Genomic DNA, 21,359 nt, shown 5'->3' on the forward strand with positions numbered 1-21,359 from the left:
CTCAGAACTAAAACATGACAAACTGGGGCCCAGGACAGGAAGCAGACAGACTGGCTAAACCAACTGTCTGCTAGCTGCCTCACGTTACAGAAGTCAGATAATTCCCAACACATAGAAACACTTGCACCTAGATATTATCAAATAGAGACTGTGTCTGTACCCCGAATTAATAAAAACAAAAAACTTCCAAACCCATTTAATGGTAAAAATTTAATTGATGTTCAACAAATAAAAAATAGAAATAATAATGATAAACAAATGATAAAGCTTGAGTTGTTAAATATTAGATCACTTTCTTCAAAAGCACTTATTGTAAACGATATTATCACAGACAATAATCTAGATATGCTGTGTTTGACAGAAACCTGGCTAAAACCGGACGATTACACTACTTTAAATGAGTCTAGTCCTCAAGGTTATGATTATCGACACAATCCTCGACAGAAAGGAAAAGGGGGAGGTGTTGCTGTAATTTATAGTAATATTTACAGTATCAGCCAAAAGTCTTTCAAATATAATTCCTTTGAAGTGATGGTGCTTTACGTAACATTATGTAAGTTGACATTTGTGTTGGCTACTGTATACAGGCCACCAGGGCACAATACAGACTTTATCAAAGAGATTGCCGATTTTCTATCAGAATTAGTACTAGCTGCAGATTAACTTTAGATCTAATATTGTCACATGGAATCAATATTGATGCCGTTGAAATTCTGCAGAGGAGTGACGACATCTCAGATCATTACCTAGTCTCGTGTATACTACATTTAGTCAAAGAGGCTAAACTGCCTCCCTGCCATAAATATGGTAGAACCATCACTTCTACCACTAAAGATTGCTTTATAAATAATCTTCCTGATCAGTTTCATCGCCTTAGCATACCAGACAGCTTAGAAGACCTCGATATTGCAACAGAAACTACTGACTCTCTCTTTTCCAGCACATTAGACTCAGTTGCTCCTTTGCGTTTAAAAAAGATTAAGGAAATTAATCCAACACCATGGTACAATGAGCACACTCGGGCCCTAAAAACAGCAGCTAGAAAAATGGAGCGCAGCTGGAAGAAAACAAAACTAGAAGTATTTCGCATTTCATGGAGAGAGAAAATGACTGAGTACAGAAAGGCCTTAAAAACTGCTAGATCTGCCTATTTTTCAAAACTTTTAGAAGAAAATAAATACCTAGGGTTGTGTTTATTTGATACAGTGGCTAAATTAACAAGAAATAAAGCTTCAACTTCTGATGTTTCCAAAGAGCACAGTAGTAATGACTTTATGAACTTCTTTACTTGCAAGATTGATAATATTAGAGAAAAAAGTATAACCATGCGACCGTCTACTACAGTCTTGTGTCAGACAGTGCATTGTAGTGTCCCTTAAGAAAAATTCAATTCATTTACTGCTTTAGGAGAGGAAGAATTGTCTAAACATGTTAAATCATCAAAATCATCCACATGTATGTTAGACCCTATACCGACTAAGCTATTGAAAGAGATGCTTCCAGAGGTCATAGATCCTCTTCTTAATATTGTTAATTCATCTTTATCACTAGGATATGTACCAAAAACCTTTAAGCTGGCTGTTATTAAACCTCTTATTAAAAAAACACAACTAGACCATACCATAGTACTGAGACTGCTCTCATTAGAGTTACTAATGATTTGCTCTTATCATCAGATCATGGTTGTATCTCTCTATTAGTGTTACTGGATCTTAGTGCTGCATTTGACACTATTGATCACAATATTCTTCTACATAGACTCGAAAATTATGTTGGTATTAGTGGAATTGCATTGGCATGGTTCAAATCATACTTATCTGACCGTTATCAGTTTGTAGTTGTAAACGATGAGATGTCATATCAATCACAAGTTAAATATGGAGTACCGCAAGGCTCAGTACTAGGACCGTTGCTTTTTACTCTGTACATGCTACCCTTGGGAGATATCATTAGGAAGCATGGCGTTAGTTTTCATTGTTACGCTGATGATACTCAGCTCTATATTTCTTCGCGCCCTGACGAAAATCACTAATTCGCTAAATTAACAGAATGTATAGCTGATATAAAAAACTGGATGACCAGTAATTTCCTACTACTAAATTCAGGAAAAACAGAGATTCTAATTTTTGGACCGAAAACTTCTTCACGCAATAATCTAGAATACTAATACTGTCTAACACTTGATGGCTGCTCTGTTAAGTCTTCGTCGTCAGCTAGGAACCTGGGTGTGCTCTTTGATACCAATCTTTCATTTGAAGGCCATGTTACTAGCATCTGTAAAACTGCATTCTTCCATCTGAAAAATATATCTATACTACGACATATGCTCTCAATGAAAAATGCAGAAGAGTTAGTTCATGCGTTCATGACCTCGAGGCTAGACTACTGTAACGCTCTACTGGGTGGTTGTTCTGCTCGCTTAATAAATAAACTACAGCTCGTACAAAATGCAGCAGCTAGAGTTCTTACTAGAACTAGGAAGTATGACCATATTAGCCCAGTTCTGTTATCACTGCATTGGTTTCCTGTTAAACATTGTGTAGATTTTAAAATCTTGCTAATTACTTACAAAGCACTAAATCAGTGGTTCTCAACTCCAGTCCTCGGGACCCACTGCTCTGCACATTTTGAATGTCTCTCTTATCTGACACACTCAGTTCAGTTCATGCAGTCTCTCCTAACGAGCTGATGATCTAAATTAGGTGTGTTAAATAAGGGATACATACAAAATGTGCAGAGCAGTGGGTCCCGAGGACTGGAGTTGAGAAACACTGCACTAAATGGTTTAGCTCCCCAGTACCTAAGTGAGCTCTTAATACATTATAGTCCTTCACGTTTATTGCGATCTCAGAATTCAGGCCAGCTGATAATACCTAGAATATCAAAATCAACTGCAGGCGGTAGATCCTTCTCCTATTTGGCACCTAAACTCTGGAACAATCTTCCTAGCATTGTTTGGGAAGCAGACACACTCTGTCGGTTTAAATCTAGACTAAAAACACATCTCTTTAACCTGGCATACACATAACACATTATCAATTTATATTTTCAAATCCGTTAAAGGATTATTAGGCTGCATAAATTAGGTCAGCCGGAACCGGGAACACTTCCTATAACACCAGATGTACTCGTTACATCAGAAAAAGAATGGCATCTACGCTAATATTAGTCTTTCTGTTTATCCCGAGGTTTACCGTAGTCAACCGGATCTGGGCCGTATCCAGCTGAGACCAAGGACCGGTGCCATGACACGACAACAACGCAGCCCTGAAGTATCAGCAGAGATCGAGTCAACTAGATCATCCATTGTGAAGACATCATCAACAAGACAGCCAGTGCCACAGTTCCTCAACAAACCGTCCATACCGGCGTGATGAATACGATCCTCAACTGGACACGACCACAACGCAGCCCTGAAGTATCAGCAGAGATCGAGTCAACTAGATCATCCATTGTGAAGACATCATCGACATGACAGCCAGTGCCACAGTTCCTCAACAGACCGTCCATACCGGCGTGATGAATACAATCCTCCACTGGACACGACCACAACGCAGCCCTGAAGTATCAGCAGAGATCGAGTCAACTAGATCATCCATTGTGAAGACATCATCGACATGACAGCCAGTGCCACAGTTCCTCAACAAACCGTCCATACCGGCGTGATGAATAGGATCCTCAACTGGATGGAACTGAAATAAATACTTTGATTGTTTCGATCCTATCAGACTTATGATAACAACCTGATTGTAACAAAGCACTGTTCGCCAGAGGAGAACTGGCCCCCCGACTAAGCCTGGTTTCTCCCAAGGTTTTTTTTTTTCTCCATTTTAACACCTATTTGCCACTTGTTTGCCACCTGATGTCACCTGATGGAGTTTGGGTTCCTTGCCGCTGTCGCCTTTGGCTTGCTTAGTTGGGGACACTTGACATTTGACTTGACATTTGATATTCAATAGTATTCTTGACATTTATTCAACAGTGCTTCTGATCTGCCTGCATTGACACTATTCTTGAAGAGCTGCTGTGCAGCCAAATTATGTACCAGTTATCAATGTAAAGCTGCTTTGTCACAATCTGCATTGTAAAAAGTGCTATATAAATAAAGGTGACTTGACTTGACTTGACTTTATACTGTCTCTTAGACCCTTAAAATTTAGTGAAAGAAAAGAAATGCAACTGTTAAATTTAAACAGAACAAGAATTACCGTATTAAAAAAACAATAAACAATCCCTTTAGGGGATAGAATAATGCTGGATATTAGGATTTAATGGAAATCAAAATATAATATGAACTGATACTCTGGCAGATGAGTTTCATATTTAGTTCTCTCAAGTCACAGCCTCTTCATTGTTTCATTGAAGATTTCAGCCCATGTTCTGATTTGTAATTGAGATTAGACGGCGGTCGATGTACCCCAAAGGACCACAATAATATGCCGCATGTCCTGATATTGCTGAGTTAGATGCGTTCCTGGGTCAACATATTTTGTTGATCCTGGAACGACATTCTAGTCTGAAAATTTAGTCTTAACCCTATTCCTACCCCTAAACCTAACCCTACCCATAAGTTATCCCAAAAATCAGAGGGAAATAATAGATGAATAACACTGATGTAGAAGCATCAATTCATGATTTTAAAGGTGCCGTAGAACGTCTTTTCAAAAGATGTAATATAAGTCTAAGGTGTCCCCTGAATGTGTCTGTGAAGTTTCAGCTCAAAATACCCCATAGATTTTTTATTTTATTTTTTTTTTTAACTGTTTTGGGGCATCATTAACTATGCACTGATTTAGGCTGCGCGGCCCCTTTAAATCTCGCGCTCCCTGCCCTCCCGAGCTCTCAACTAAAAAGTGCAGTTATACAGTGCATAAACAAAGTTCACACAGCTAATATAACCCTCAAATGGATCTTTACAAGATGTTCATCATTCATGCTGCAAGCATGCATCGATTCCTGTGAGTATGGTATTTATTTGGATGTTTACATTTGATTCTGAATGAGTTTGAGGCTATATGCTCTGTGGCTAACGGGCTAATGCTACACTGTTGGAGAGATTTACAAAGAATGAAGTTGTGTTTATGAATTATACAGACTGCAAGTGTTTAAAAATGAAAATAGCAACGGCTCTTGTCTCCGTGAATACAGTAAGAATCGATGGTAACTTTAACCACATTTAACAGTACATTAGCAACATGCTAACGAAACATTTAGAAAGACAATTTACAAATATCACTAAAAATATCATGATATCGTGGATCATGTCAGTTATTATTGCTCCATCTGCCATTTTTCACTATTGTTCTTGCTTGCTTACCTAGTCTGATGATTCAGCTGTGCACAGATCCAGATGTTAATACTGGCTGCCCTTGTGTAATGCCTTGAACATGGGCTGGCATATGCAAATATTGGGGTCATACATATTAATGATCCCGACTGTTACGTAACAGTCGGTGTTATGTTGAGATTCGCCTGTTTTCCGGAGGTCTTTTAAACAAATGAGATTTATATAAGAAGGAGGAAGCAATGGAGTTTGAAACTCAATGTATGTCTTTTCCATGTACTGAACTCTTGTTATTCAACTATGTCGAGGTAAATTCAATTTTTGATTCTAGGGCACCTTTAAGCCTAAATTTGACATAATCTGTAAACTTGTCCTTCAAATCTGATTGGTTGATTTGAATGTTGCTCCAGGATCAACAAAAGTGTTGACCCAGGAACATGTTGAACTCAGTAATATCAGGTTATGCATAATATGCCTTCTTACCGGCGCTTCTGGCTTCCTGGATAAGTGGCCAAAGAGCTGCATGAGCACTTTGGTCCTCGGCTGACAGATCCTCCGCGAACCTGATTCCATGTTCAGTGCACAGCTGGGAGTTCTTTGTAATCTTCCAGAATTCGTCCCTGTATTGACGCATGGCAAACTGAACAATCATTTGACGGTGTCTTCCACTCTCCTTTTTTCCAATCCTGTGAACAGAGTCGACAACATCTTCCAGCTTTTTGCCAGATGTGGAGCTATGCTACTCAAAAGTTCAATAACTTCTTTCCGTGCATCCTCGTCAGCATGCTCTTTCATCCCTTTAATCTGAAGATTCCATCTCTGTTTATATCGTTTGAGTTCTGCCGTCTTCAACTTTAACTCCTCGTTGGATTTCACAAGAACTGCTGTTTGCTTTTCCAAGATGACATATTTTTGCTTGTACTCCTTAATCTCTGCAGCATTAAACTCCACTGATTTGGAGATTGTTGCAATCATGATGCTGTTTTGTTAAGAGTTAACTCGTTCAATGTGCTGATCTCAATCTTATCAAAAGAAACAAATGAACGCAAAAGAGTGTATTTAAATGTCACTTGAATTTCTGAGGCTGGTTTATGAAAAGCGTCATAAAGCATACAAATTTAAATAATTTTGCCAGAGCTCAATGTGCGCTGAACTCACCATCTTCGGCGACCTCAGGAGCCGCTCAGGGCAGTCGCTGGGGTCAAAGGGCAGCAGGTCCGGCAGCGTGCGCCCACCGTTCCCCGCCACCTGGAAGTGACACTGTCCGCATGAGTTGTCCTTTATATCTCCCTCATTCCTGTACCCATCACAGATGATCTGAGCACACACACACATTCAGATCAAACTTACCATGTGACATTCACCCAGGAATGAACATGTCTCTGTACACCAGACCTTCAAAGAGACTGTGTGAGATCATATGCTGTTCAGTGCATGTGTAGCACAGAGATGCTGCCGCTCAGGAGTCTGGGGCAGCACGGATACTGATGTTACCGTGGAGACATTTGTAAGAGTAACTGCGTAATATCATTGCACCTGCTGCACCCAAGCCAGAATGAGAGTATAGTTCCTAGAAATATCGGCCTAGAAAATCGCTAATCCTTTAACACTAACCAACTTCTGTTCATTTCTTGTTTAAAAAATTAATGCGCTCAAACTTACGTGAAAGAACCTGCAACTAACGCTATTTGGTTAATACTTTTAAATTACATGCACTATCATATAAAAACAACAACAACAAACAGTCATTTAATTGATAAAATTTGACATTTCAACACTTGCTGCCGCTGAATCCGTCAGATGAGACCACAGAAGAGACGAGAGAGCTCAGATCACACAGCGTGCTGTCTGCTATAGAGGGGCTCAGAGAGGATATCCTACTCAAGCTCCGATTGCCCCCCTATAACAGACAAAACTGTACATAAAGGAGGAGAAGGGGAGGAGCAGGGATGCCAAAAGAACTAACAACAGGAAGAGGTAAGATGCTGGTTTTATACCTTGGTATTAATTGGAAGATTACGAAAATACGTTTATTAACTTCACTTCCTGTAATTGCCCCGCCTGCATTATTTTCACAATAAAATTCTTAATACGGTATTGTAAAATATCACAGCTAAATCTTGTGAAGGGATAATAATGTAATTCACTGTGAAATATTACAGTTTCATCTTGGAAATAATTCACAGTGTGACAAATGTCTTGAAATAAATTATTAGAAAAATAATACACACCCGAAGTGGTAATGCAGTCATGAAACAAAGCCAGACAATAAAGGCTTAAAATATCATAAAAGGTTCGTATTAGTACCTTAAGGTATGTATTGCTACTCTAAGGTACTAATATGCACATTTCAGGGGTAAATAAGGTACAAAGATGTCTTTAAGGGTACTGCCCCAGTGACAAGCTGTTGTAAAGGTACAGTTTTTGCTCATTTATTCTGAGTTCGAACCGAACTGTTTCTTTCAGACACTGACAGCACACGTACATAATTTAAGCCTCATGTTCTTTTAATTAGTTTCTCATTAATACTATTTGTTACAGTTTTAGCGATCATCAATATTTTTACAGTTGCAAAATATGAATTTATTACAAGGTAGGCTACTAGGGGAAAATATAATGAAATAAAAAATAAAGAAGACAGTCAAACGTCGACAAGTCCAACTATGGCCACGAGGTAAAAGGGACAAACAATCTTGTGATGGTGGAGGTGTTCAAATCCAGGATCATCTGCCAAGAGCCCATTCCTGCTAAATCCAAGAGAAGAACAAAGCAATAGTATCCAGCTGCAGACCCACAGCACCACACTTTCAGAACCGCAGCCACAGAACAGGAAGTGAGGGGCGGGGCTTAACAGTCATATTGCTTTTGTTAAATATAAGTTGTTTTAACATGGATTTTGATCGGATCAGTGTCTACAATATTTAACAACAATATGCATAAGATATCGTGATGTAAAAAGATCAAAAATTTAAAACAGCCTATGCTTAATGTCAGTGAATGATACAAACAGTATCAGTAGTTTATACTTACGCCGTTTTTATTAAAAAAAAATATTAATGTGTGTTGTAAAGTGTTTCCCATTTGACTATATGTGATAAGTATTATTTGGAATGTGGAGGAAATAATACTGAGGACAGAGTTTGAGAAGATTTAATGTTTATAGATACAAACACTTAAGTTAATTGTTTACTTCAATGATACTACAACTATACACGTTTTGTATACACGTTGTATTAATTCAAACACATTAATAAATGTGTAACATGTAAAGTGTTTCCCATTTGACTGTATATGACCGTATTATTTCCTTCATGTTCAAATTGTTACAAATAATAACGTACATTATGTAATGTAGGCTATTTAATGTCAAATAAAAATAAAACTTTAAAAAAAAAAGCCTTTAACAAGTGAAACATGTATTTCTCTATATGAAAACAAATAGGATATTTAAAAAACATTTCTAAATTAGTAGGTTTAAAACATATTTAAACTGCTCACAATAAAATAAAAACAAGCAAACAACAAATAATTGTTTAAAAAACTTTTCATCCCTGAAAATGAAATAAGTTTTATTAATTAATATTTATTTAATATTAACATGATAAATGTCTTTGACAATTATATTAGGCCTATGACAATTTTTAATTATAAATGTGAAAGACACAAAGAGATTCAATAGCCTATAGCAGATAAACACTTAATATAAATATATAAGTATAAATTTGTTCACCACATCATGACAGAAATATCATACACTCACCGTATACACCTTCTGTTGTTAAATGGATTTTCAATGATTACATACATGTAGGCCTGTATTTTGACATTAAGTGCTCATACCTTCGTGTCTTTATAATATTTGTCACAAGTTCACAACATGAAACAGAAATATCACATACAGTCAAGGGAGACATTTTATTACAGATATGGTTACACATTTATTTATATATTTTCAAAATTATATGGTTAAAAGTATTTGTTCACAGTTTTTAGTTCATGCCTTATGGACTAACAAATCATAGTTTGTATCACCCATTAACATGGTAATTAAAAATCCTCTTTGTACATCATGATATCTTATGCATATTATATGAACAGAAATGTGAAATGCGGGTCTGCAGCTGGATCTCCCGCAGCCCAGAGCGCGCAGTTCCATTACCAACTCAATGCAAAATGGCCGCCTCCTGCTGGCGTACTGTGACTTTAACATTTCAACACTATTGCTTCTTGCTCACTGTATGCATCACTCGCTCTTCCAGCGATCTGATAATGGTGTGGGAACTAACCGATCTAGCCCTAAAGCTTCAGTGGATTACAGCAGTAAATCTGTGAATCCAGCGGGAGGAAAATGGTGTCATGATTGAAAACGTGTCGCTGATTGGGATCATCAAATAGCAAATGTATGTAGTATTTAAAAATATTCAAGCAAATACATACAGTGACAGAGAACTGAGTGTGTGTGTGTGTGTGCTGACGTCTGACTCTCTTTCTTCTGATGTGTCTTCCTGAAAAACAGTTTCACTTCCTGTACGTAAAAGAAAGTGAAAGAAATTTCAGTTCAACATGACAGTTCAGAGGAGTAAAAAGGACGATATACATTATCTGAGGTGAGTGTTTCATCTTTCTTTAGTTGTTTATGTGTGTGTATAGCCTATTTGTTTTGGCTATACTTGTGAGGACCAAATGTCCTCACTTATATTCTGAAAAACTTTCACAACCTCCTAGTGAGGACGGTTGACTGGTCCTCGCTATTTTAAAAGACATATAAATCAACCAAAATAAGTTTTTATTTCAATCTAATGATGGTCACATGTTTCTGTGATGGGTAGGTTTAGGAGTAGGGGTTGGGTTAGGTGATAGAAAATATCATTGACCTGATATAAAATCAATGGAAGTCTATGCAATGTCCTCACTAAATAGCAAAACTAACGTGTGTGTGTGTGTGTGTGTGTGTTATGATGTGTCATTGGTCACTTCTGAGACTTTAATGGTGTGCTGAAGTCATACTGATGATTTTATTTGAGTTTCTCATTTAGTCACGATCAAACAGATGATCAAGTGTGTCTTGGTAAGTGAATCACAGAAGGCAGATATTGTTGTCACATGCTGTGAATTCACTGTTTTCTCTGTTGTGTTTATTAGTGAGTCTGTGATTCCTCAAACAGTATTTCTTATCATGCGCTCTGATCTCTTTGAGAGAGAAACTATTGCTCATCATCTTCCTGTCATTTGCAGACAGTTTTGATATAATACTGCCTCCTTCTGTCTATATGATGAACTCAAAACAGAGTCATTCATTGAAACCAGCAGCACTGAAATTAACTGGAAGTGTTGAACACAACAGTGTTGTAGAAATATAGAAATACCTCTCAAATATCCCACTGCGAATATAAAGAAAACATAAATACATACAATTTGATTGCTTTTGAATGCAGATCTGTGAAATGTGTGATTGGAAAAATATGCATAATAAAACACATGATCTGTGCTGAAAACCTATGAAGATTAGAGGCGTTTATCTGAAGAAAACGAGATAAATCCACTACTTTAATGAAAAAAAAAAACCTTTTCGGTCATCCCTTATGAAAAAGAAGTTTATTGAAGTGTACTATTAGTATACTTCTTCTAAACTAAAAATAAAATATACTTTCAGTCAAATTTTTATGTACTTCTCAAAAATATACTTAAAATTGCATTTAAATATACTTGAGTATATTTATAAAGTATTTATAAAATAAAAACAGATGTTCATAATTCTGAGTATCTGAGTTTTTGTGTAGGCTAATCCACATAGGAATTTACTTTACAAATCTACTCTTTCCCCACCCCTGACTGAATTTTCTAGCTATCCATGCTTTCACTGTTATACAGTAGGGGGTGCTATTACACTTGTTCTGAAATAGAGCAGAATCTCCAGATCAAAACACAGGAGAAGCAGCAGAAACAAGCGCTGGAAGATTGCTCACGCAAATGTAATCAACGTTCAGCATCAACATTATACAAAAATCAAAACTACATAATGTTAAAAAGTAAAAAAAATGTTGAAGCCATGAAGAGTTAACGAATGTAAAGCGACTAGTATACTTAAAGTGCAAAAATAATATATAAATAATAAACTGTAAGTATGATGTTATGTTAACTCAAAGAAAACTTAGAAGTATACTTCTGGATTTTCAAACCTCTCTCGTCCCAATCCCACAAAAAAAACACGGGGAAAATCCTGTCCGTCCCAATCCCAGAAAACTGACTCCCATTCCCTCACACTTCTGTTTTGTGTGTTTTTTTTTTTTTTTGGCCAGAATTTATTTGGCGATCTCTCTTCTGTATTTAGAAATATTTTTTGTGTGTATTTGATCGTTTGGACGTGCACCCGAAGCCCAAAGTGTAATTCATCTATATGCGTCTGTTTTGAAGCACGCACACACAATTCAGCCTGGGAAACAGCGTCTCTTGCGCAGATTATTGTGCTTTCACTATTCAGCTCTTTCACTGGCCACAATTTTGCTGTTGGGAAATTACATTTTATATGATTAAAGTTGCCTTTGACATGCTAAAATTACTTGATTTTGAGTCATTTTACTTGATTTAGCTAGATTTAAAAAGTTTTCAATCTTTCAGATGCAGATTGACCACCCTTATCAAAACTACATGGTATATCAGCTGGTATGTATGGGTGGGCAATATGACCATAATATGAGAAATTTTATCATTTTATTTGTTTAAAGTTATTTTTGTTAGGCTACAAAATGAAAAAAAAAGCTAATTACCAACACAATAGTCAACTAAACAATTTTTCAGATACAGTAGGTTTATTTAACTTGTATTCATTTATTTAACTGTTTGATTTACATTAATGACAGACAGGTATTTAATTGGGCTGCTGAATGCATGTACGTAATATACTGACACATATCCAGTTATTACCCACCTGTTTACGTACACTTAAGCCATAACTGACTGTATTCATGGGAAATACTCCACACGATGGACATTTAGACATCTGTGTGTGCGTGTATTTGACTATTCAGGCGCAAGAATAACTGATAGTGCGCAAGAGAGAGAGCGCTTCTGCTTTCACTAACTGCTGCACGTTCATCGATTACGAATTGTGATTGAATTGTAATTTTGTGTAAGCTTTGCTACCTTTGATTAGGCTGTAGGCTGAAATTATATTCAACCCGCCAAAGTGGCTTGTGGGAGTGACTGTCTTACCCGCCAGAATGGAAATCAACCCGCATTTGGCAGGTTGGCGGGTGTTAATATCAAGCCCTGCATATATCTACTCAATAAAATTGTGGCAACAGATTACAAGCAATGTTATTAATTAAATTCAACAACACTTAAGAATTGAGTTAGAATTAATCAAATGAGCTCCTTACAAATCATCCATTCAAAATGAGTAACTGCAAATATCACACAAAATAATTTAGTAAGATTTAAACAAAAATAATGGTTTCCTTGGACAAAACCCCCCACTATGCTAGTGAATTGTTGAATGTTGTGAATTGAATTGTTTTGATTTAACACAAAATTAAGTTGGTATTATTATTTTTAATGAGTGGATTAATTAAATGAATTTAATTAAATCTGATTGCAGGTATGAATAAGACAGACATCAAAGATGAATTTCAAACTCCTTTTATTGCCAACAAGTCACAAAAATAGCATTTATTAGTATTCTCAGTGTGAACATTCACTATTCTGTACCAACAGAACTGCATCTTTTTTCCAATTACATTTTAAGGCATGTCAATTCACACAGGATGAGTGCAAAAAGTGCATTTTTTTTATCTCTTTTTGTGTTCTATTTTTAGGCACAAACTGTTTTAAATACACAATGCAGTTGCATTGTTTAAAATAAAATAGATATATAAACAAGGTTTCCATGTTTTCTGAACACACACGCAAAAAAAGTGACTTCTTTTTCAGCAACATCGAACTACAGAAAATATACTAATAATCTCATTTTGAAACAGCGTAGCGATTTAAACAACTGGACTTAATTAAACGGCAGTGTAAACTTTTGCAACTGGACTTACAACAGATTTGAAGCAGCAAGCTTATTTTAAAACAGCAGTTTAGACCTGAGTGACAGCTTTGAAGCATCCAGCTCCAGGAGAAGTTTCTGAAATACCTCCAAGGTATACTTTAGATGCCTGGAATAATGGAGAATCAATGCATAGGTCAAACCAAGAAGGACACAGCAAGCTCTGGGAACACACCCTCGATAACAATTCCAGTGCCCTTTGGACTGTCTCTTGAAGCGACAATAATACTTTTTGTGCACAAAAACAAAACAAAAATAATGACTTTATTTAACAAATTTGTCTGTCTCCTGTCATACTGCTATTTTTTTTACATTGCAGAGCTTCAGTGTTTATATCCGAATGGTGGCTCAGTACTGGAGCCGGCCAATACTGAGCCCACGTTCAGACATAAACACTGAAGCTCTGCAACGAAAATAGCATAGCAGTATGACAGGAGACAGACAAATTGTTAAATAAAGTCATTATTTTTGTTTTGTTTTTAAGTACAAAAAATATTCATGTCACTACATGACATTAAGGTTGAACCACTGCAGTCACGTTGACGGTTTTAACAATGTCTTTAGTACCTTTCTGGACCTTAATAGGTGCAATGTCATTGCTGCCTATGTGTGGATTAGATACCCTAGGATTTTATTAAAAATATCTTAATTTGTGTTCTGAAGATGAACAAAGGTCTTGCAGGTTTGAGACGACATTAGGGTGAGTACTTAATTAAAAGGTTAGTTCACCCAAAAAAGAAATTTCTGTCATTTATTACTCACCCTCATGTCGTTCCACACCCGTAAGACCTTCGTTAATCTTCAGAACACAAATTAAGATATTTTTGATGAAATCCGATGGCTCAGTGAGGCCTGCGTAGCCAGCAATGACATTTCCTCTCTCAAGATCCATTAATGTACTAAAAACATATTTAAATCAGTTCATGTGAGTACAGTGGTTCAATATTAATATTATAAAGCCACGAGAATATTTTTGGTGCGCCAAAAAAACAAAATAATGACTTATTTAGTGATGGCCGATTTCAAAACACTGCTTCAGGAAGCATCGGAGCGTTATGAATCAGGAGGGCCATCACAGTGTCAATCACAGAAACAGCCCCCAGCCAATTGAGTTTGAGACCCTTGCTTTAACTGATTCCTCTCAGCCTTACATAGAATAAATTGTAAACAAATGGCTTGCATGCTTCATTATAAACTTTACCTTCAGTAGTTCCATCTCAGTTTTCAGTCTTTGTCCAAGTGCTCCTCCTTTGGCACGAAACAGTGTCAGCAGCTTAAGAATGTGAAGATCCAATGAGGACATAAATTTAGGTGCCAGCTGCACGGTGGTTATTCTCTGAAATTCTGCAGTCAACTGAAATATGGAATGACAGAAATTAATTTAAGAAACGGTTTACAGAAGAGACTTTAGATACATTATGTCTCTAAACATGACTAGCAACTCTCTTGAGAAGGTTGAAACAGGGCTGGCCATCATTCCTTTATGTCTTTCACACTTGGACATTGATTAATGATTTCATGTCGTCAATGTGCAAATGTTTTGTTCATCTTTTCCTTTATCATATATTCTTTGTTCTTTTTTTTCCAATTCTGAGACCAGCTCTTCTCTCTCTTTTTACAAAGTCTTCTCATCTTCACCCACTGGGTAAGTTGGGAGGTAGTTGACTTCAGGCACTGGCACTGCTCTGTGATATCACTGTCAGTAAAGCTTTTGTTGGGTGGAAACAAAGAAAGAACTATTGGTGCGACAGTCACAACCTTTATAGTGGATTTGTGCTGTATTTGATTTGAGGAGTGAAGAGTAAAAAATTCTCAAAATCTGAATCCATATACTGAAGACTGATATCATCTGTAATATTTAAAGCATGCTTGACAGCTGAGTGCGACTCCTCCAAGGATTCTGGTATTCCAGATGGCAATGTTATCTTCTCTATCCTAAGGATAAGATTAACCCTGAGCGCTGCTGAATCCGTGATCGGTTACCTAAAAAACAAGAAAAATAAGTCACTGACACTCATAAAAAAAGTGTTGGTGATTGATATTGCAAACTGTGCTACTTTGGTAATGCAAAAGTTATAAAGCAAAAAAATGGATTAGAGCAAATCAGAAAAAGCGATTTGGGAAATGCTCATTGTGGTTTGAAAACTTGCCACTGATTGTAAGATTCAAATAGTGTTCTAATAATATATATTGACAAGACTGAGTGTATGTTGACATCTTTTTTTTTTTCTTCTTACGTCTCTTACTGAAAACCAGTTTGACTTGTTTTGTAGAAGTGAAAGAAGTTTCCGCACTCTTGTCCAACACGACAGTTCAGAGGAGGAGAAAAGAAGATCTACAAATATTATCTGAGGTGAGTGTTTCATCTTTCTTTAGTTGTGTGTGTGTGTGTGTGTGTGTGTTATGATGTGTAACTTTGTGCTTCTGAGACTTTAAAGCTGTGCTGAAGTCATACTGATGATTTTATTTGAGTTCCTCATGTCACGATCGAACAGATGATCAAGTGTGTCTTGGTAAGTGAATCACAGAAGGCAGATATTGTTGTCACATGCTGTGAAATCACTGTTTTCTCTATTGCATTGTGTTTATTAGTGAGTCTGTGATTCCTCAAACAGTATTTCTTATCATGCACTCTGATCTCTTTGAGAGAGAAACTATCGCTCATCATCTTCCTGTCATTTGCAGACAGTTTTGATATAATACTGCCTCCTTCTGTCTATATGATGAACTCAAAACAGAGTCATTCATTGAAACCAGCAGCACTGAAATTAACTGGAAGTGTTGAACACAACCGTGTTGTAGAAATCTAGAAATACCTCTCAAATATCCCACTGCGAAAATAAAGAAAACATAAATACATACAATTTGTTTGCTTTTGAATGCAGATCTGTGAAATATGTGATTGGAAAAATATGCATAAAACATGATCTGTGCTTTTAAAGCAGAACTAAGTAACTTTTTTTACCTTCATAAATAGTTTTCTAAGTCCTTACGATGGTTAGTTGACTTGTAGTGGTGTGTTTGATGCGAGCACTAACCCCCTCTGGCACGTCTACGCCAGAATACAGCACTTGCAAGTTGAGCTGCACCGACCCGAAACAATCTCGCCTCATGTTCACGACAATGACTAATAAACAATATTCAGCCATCTTAAAGGGACAGTACACACAAAAATGAAAATTTGCTATTAATAATCCACCCTCAGACCATCCAAAATGTAGGTAGGGCTGCCAACTTCAGAACAGGAAAATAAGGGACAATCGTGGTTCTTTATAGCAAAATAACCCTAGTGAAAAAAAAGTATGCTAAGTATACTTGCAGCAAGACTAATTATTAGTATATTTCAAGTGTGTTAATGATTAAGTTAACTAAAGTGTACTATTTTGAAACAACTAATTTTGAACTAAGTATATTTTAGTTGTAATTAAGTTGTATTAAAACACAACTTTAAGTATATTTAGTGTACTTTTGTGTGCTACATTGGAACAACTTTAAGTATATGCCTGTGTAAGGACTAATTACATGCTTGATTAGTGATATTAAAGTGTACTTAATTTATGTTATAAATATACTTAATTTGTGTTATAAGTATATTTTATTTGTGTTATAAGTATACTTTATTTGTGTTATGAGTACACTTTGTGTTATAAGTACACTTTATTTGTGATTTAAGTACATTACAAATGAATTACGAGTGTCTTCGAACACACAAGCAATATACAATGAATATATTATTTTACAGGTAATAGTATATACTGTATGCTCAGTACCTTTGGCCAGGCCCGGATTAAGAACACATTGGGCCCTTGGGCTATAGCAACACCAAGGGCCCCCTTTCATCTGATTGCTATGCCACAGCTACGTTTACATGCACCCAAATTATCCATTTGTTATCGGATTGACGGCTCAATCGGATTGAAAAACATTCATGTAAACACCTTAATCGATCCGATTGAGCTCGATCCGAATAAAATTTCGATCGGATTGGAAGGGGTGGTTTATTCCTTTTCTAATCCGATCCAACAGCAAAAAAACGACCATGTAAACGCTTGAATCCGACTACTTTCTCAGTCGTACTCAGGAGGTCTCTGGGGCACATGCGCAGTGCAATGTTGACACGCATTACTTCTAACCTGCGTCCTATTTACTCCTCTTCTAATACTAACTCTCCTCTCTCATGTAAATAAATGTTTACTGTTTTCTAAGGGTTTCTTAATTTTAGCCAACTTGAAATTGCAAACAAAAAATTTTAGTCCATAATAAATATATGAATGTGATTCACTTGTGGTTGTCAGTTTGTATAAGCACACATTATGCAAAGCAATATTAATCATGGATTAAAAAAATGCTTTTGAGCAGATGTAGTGAAATTTTTAATTGTGTCAAATTAAAAAAAAACTCTAGATTAACGAAGATGTGTGTGTGTGCTTTGTGTATTGTATTCTCAAAAATGTAAAAAAAAAAAATATATATATATATATATATATATATATATATATATATATATGAATTTAAATCTACCTTCTGTTACGGATGCTGGTATATCAAACACACGACGAGGAAGAGTAACGTATAATAAGTCTTTACTAGATAATCCACAGGGAGAAACACAGAATCCAGATTAGAGCATATACCAAACACATCCAAGTATAAACAAGACCCGACAAACAACTGAACACAGACAGGAACTTAAATACACTGACACAAACAAGCTAAACAGGTTAACAAGGGGGCGTGGTCCAATGAGTGTCCATGGTGACTGAAAGTGGCGGGAAACAGAACAAAGGAACACGTGACAATGCAAACAAACAAACTGAAAGTCCATGTGACTGTGACACCTTTAATCTTTCCTCCCTTTTTCCAGATGCGATTCACAGACTCCGAGTCAGGTTTTGATGCGTCACTCACTGATGATGCACCCATCTGTTCCTCTATCCATTCACAGAGGGCGGCAACCTTCAACGCACGATCAAGTGTGAGGTTAGGTCCTTCCTCCAAAAGTTTACAGTGCACGTATGTCGATGTCCATTTCCCTACGATAGAATCTCGGATTTGATTATTCATGTCATCCGCGAATGCACATTCTCTTGCTGCCTGTCTGAGATGTGTTGTGAAATGTTGAATTGTCTTGCCGGGGTTTTAGGAGAGTTTATAAAATGACTGTCTTGCATAAGCAATATTCACTCGCAGCACAAAGTAGTGTTATAGTGTTAGTTAATTAAAATACGTTGTTTGTGTTAGTTATTTCATGTATTCATAATAAGTTCTGTATTAGCCAATCAGACGTCATCACGCTGGGATTAGTTCACTGTTTGTTTGTAAAGTTGTGGTTTAATAAGTAAAGTAAAGTTCCTGAAACAGATTCGCTTTGTTGTGTGCTTCTCTTCACGCCTCCTCAGACGCTGTTGAGCGAAAGACTAAAGCACAACAGTACGCATTCAAGGCTGCAACGGCCGCGTCATAATCTGTAGCATCTCCCGTATCTGTCAACGTGGACAATATTTCTTGAACATCAGTTCCAGCGTGATGCAAAAGAAGTGCCCTGTGCCGCTGATGGACTGTCGCTGCGGTATCCTCTTCGATTATAAGTCCTTTGCCGTCAGCATAAAGTTCAAACGATGTCAGCCATCTTGTCCATCTTAAACCAAGAGTTGCGGGATCTTTGTAACACTCAAACACAGGAATACCTGACTTTACCATCGCGTGCAATCAGTGCTGACATCCAGGCCGCATCCTTGTCGCCAATGTTGTATATCTGTTCGTAGTGCATTCAGATGACACTCATACGCTCTACTGAATTAAATCAGTGACACACTCGACAGTTTTCTGGATGGCAACTTTACTTCTTTCTCTGCACCTCATACACTTAACATCCAGTCCCATAATGCATAGTGTACTTAGATCTTAAAGATACAGACCATCATTCTAATATAAAAAGTCTACAATCTCAATTCCTGTCAAAATTCAGATGGCAGTCCACTTGTAGTTTTTGGCGATTTCAACTAGAGAAGCCTTATGCTTCAGACTTCCTCTTTCTTTTAGCCTCATTGGATCTCAATCTGCTCATCACCACAAGTACCCACAAATCTGGCAACCAACTTGACTCCATTTACACGCGCAACTGTATCACAGACAACATTTTGGTAAAACCTCTGCACATTTTCGATCATTTCTTCATTACTTTTATTCTACAACTCCCCATTTGTTCACCACCAACCCCTCGACCTTCAGACGACCTCTTTCTTCTTCTCATCTTTCCTCTGTTGTATCATCCACCCTTCCCTCACCCACACAATTCTCCTCTCTGGATGTGAACACAGCAACAGACACTTTATGTTCCACTTTGAGTTCATCTCTAGATAGTATCTGTGGCATGAGCTGTAAAGGCTCTGCCCACTTCTGAAAAAAAGCAGCTCATTTGTATTTTGTAAGATGCACACAAAAACATATTTTTGCTTCTACTCAAAAATGAACATTTATAAAATATCATAATTTATCTGAGGGGTGTTTTGAGCTGAAACTTCACAGACACATTCTATGGGACACCTGAGACTCACATTATCTTGGATTATTGTATTATCTTGTAAAAAGGAGCATTATATGACTTTAACAGATGAGTTTGGATGAGTTTACTGAGTCCTGATCCGATCACAGCTTCTTTCCATAATCCAAATTACATTTGAGTGCTTAGGTCCACATGTTAGGCATTAAACTACTTCAGATCTTTTCTTTTTGTCCTGCAGCTGTGAACCAGTGAGGGGCGATGGCGTCTGTTAAAGATCTGCTCAAGAAATCAATGTATGAACTGGGAGGAGATGATCTAAAGACGTTTCAGTGGTACTTAAAGAATGATCATGAGAGTATATCAAAGTCTGACATGGAGAATGCAGATAGGTTAAAAACCGTGGATAAGATGGTGGAGTGTTTTGGACCTGAAGAAGCTGTGAAGATCACTGTGGAGATCCTGAGGAAGATAAACCAGAATAATCTGGCTGAGCATCTGGAGAACAAACACAAGCAAGGTAATGTTTAATTTGTTGTGACTGTAATGTAATTGACAGGCAATATGAAGACATGTGCCGCTGTTGGAGCTCATTGAGAAGAGATATGGGGTAAATAACAATCACTGCCTGTACATGGAAACTAGAAAATATAACAGCAAGCAACAATTGCAGGGACAAGAAGATCAGCAGCAGATCTTATACAAGTATATCTAATAGAACAGTGTCTGATTTTACTAACAGTTACATGGTAATGGTCAAAACCCTTGATTAAAACTTCTGCAAGCAACTTCTACATGCAAAGGCTCAATAACCCTAACCTAAACCTAATACAGTCTCATGTCTAGGTTGGTGTGCTAGATGTCAATATTTAATCAAAAAGCTTTTAATAATGTCCGTCAGCTTGACTTGAAGTTGATCTGCATCCAATGGTGCTAATCTAATAAATGTTCTGGAAGGAATTAGAAAAAAGAAAGTTATTCAGAAATTTTAAAACTGAAACCAACTGAATTCTAGTCAGCATTAGTCAAGGTGTTTCCATCACCATATATGTGGTCAGCTTAAGGATAGTCAGTGTATAGTCATAGTGCATGTAACACAGTGGTTCTCAACCTTTTTTGAGTACTGGACCCCCATCACATCTCAAACCATTCTCATGGACCCCCACCCCCTATCGGTCCATCCCCATCACAAACATTTTCAAGATTACAAATTCATGGAGTCCCAAAAATGTATACTTGTTTTCTTTTTAATATTTTTCAACAATTTAGTACATAGAAAAGTATTAAACACACTTTACTGCATTTATCCTAGTTTGCATTAATTGGTCAACAAGGATTTACATTACACATACCTTTTTCACATACCTATTTTCCATCCCCATTTCAAAAAATTTTAAGATTGCAAATTCATGGATTTTTATTTTATTTTATAATTGTTTACTTTAATAAATTTTGACAACTGAAATAACATGTTAATGTATTAATCTTGTCAATTGATTTAATTGCCATTAGAATTACACAATAAT

General features: G+C 36.8%; 1 protein-coding gene across 2 annotated transcripts in view; it reads left to right on the top strand.

Annotated features, from left to right (window-relative positions):
• Positions 1 to 9,041: 9,041 nt before the first annotated feature.
• The window catches only part of LOC125244568 (NACHT, LRR and PYD domains-containing protein 12-like), a 34,145-nt gene continuing 21,827 nt past the window's right edge, over positions 9,042 to 21,359 (top strand). Inside the window, exons 1-5 of one of the 2 annotated variants that reach the window (XM_048154656.1) lie at positions 9,042 to 9,684; positions 9,801 to 9,891; positions 15,605 to 15,684; positions 18,196 to 18,311; positions 20,075 to 20,353. In XM_048154656.1, coding sequence (XP_048010613.1) covers positions 20,095 to 20,353 — 259 coding nt within the window. In that variant the 5' untranslated portion in view covers positions 9,042 to 9,684; positions 9,801 to 9,891; positions 15,605 to 15,684; positions 18,196 to 18,311; positions 20,075 to 20,094. The remainder of the gene's footprint in view (positions 9,685 to 9,800; positions 9,892 to 15,604; positions 15,685 to 18,195; positions 18,312 to 20,074; positions 20,354 to 21,359) is intronic. The other variant, XM_048154657.1, reaches the window with a different exon arrangement.

This window comes from Megalobrama amblycephala, linkage group LG14, assembly GCF_018812025.1.
Source record: "Megalobrama amblycephala isolate DHTTF-2021 linkage group LG14, ASM1881202v1, whole genome shotgun sequence".
In the NCBI taxonomy this organism is placed as follows: domain Eukaryota; kingdom Metazoa; phylum Chordata; class Actinopteri; order Cypriniformes; family Xenocyprididae; genus Megalobrama; species Megalobrama amblycephala.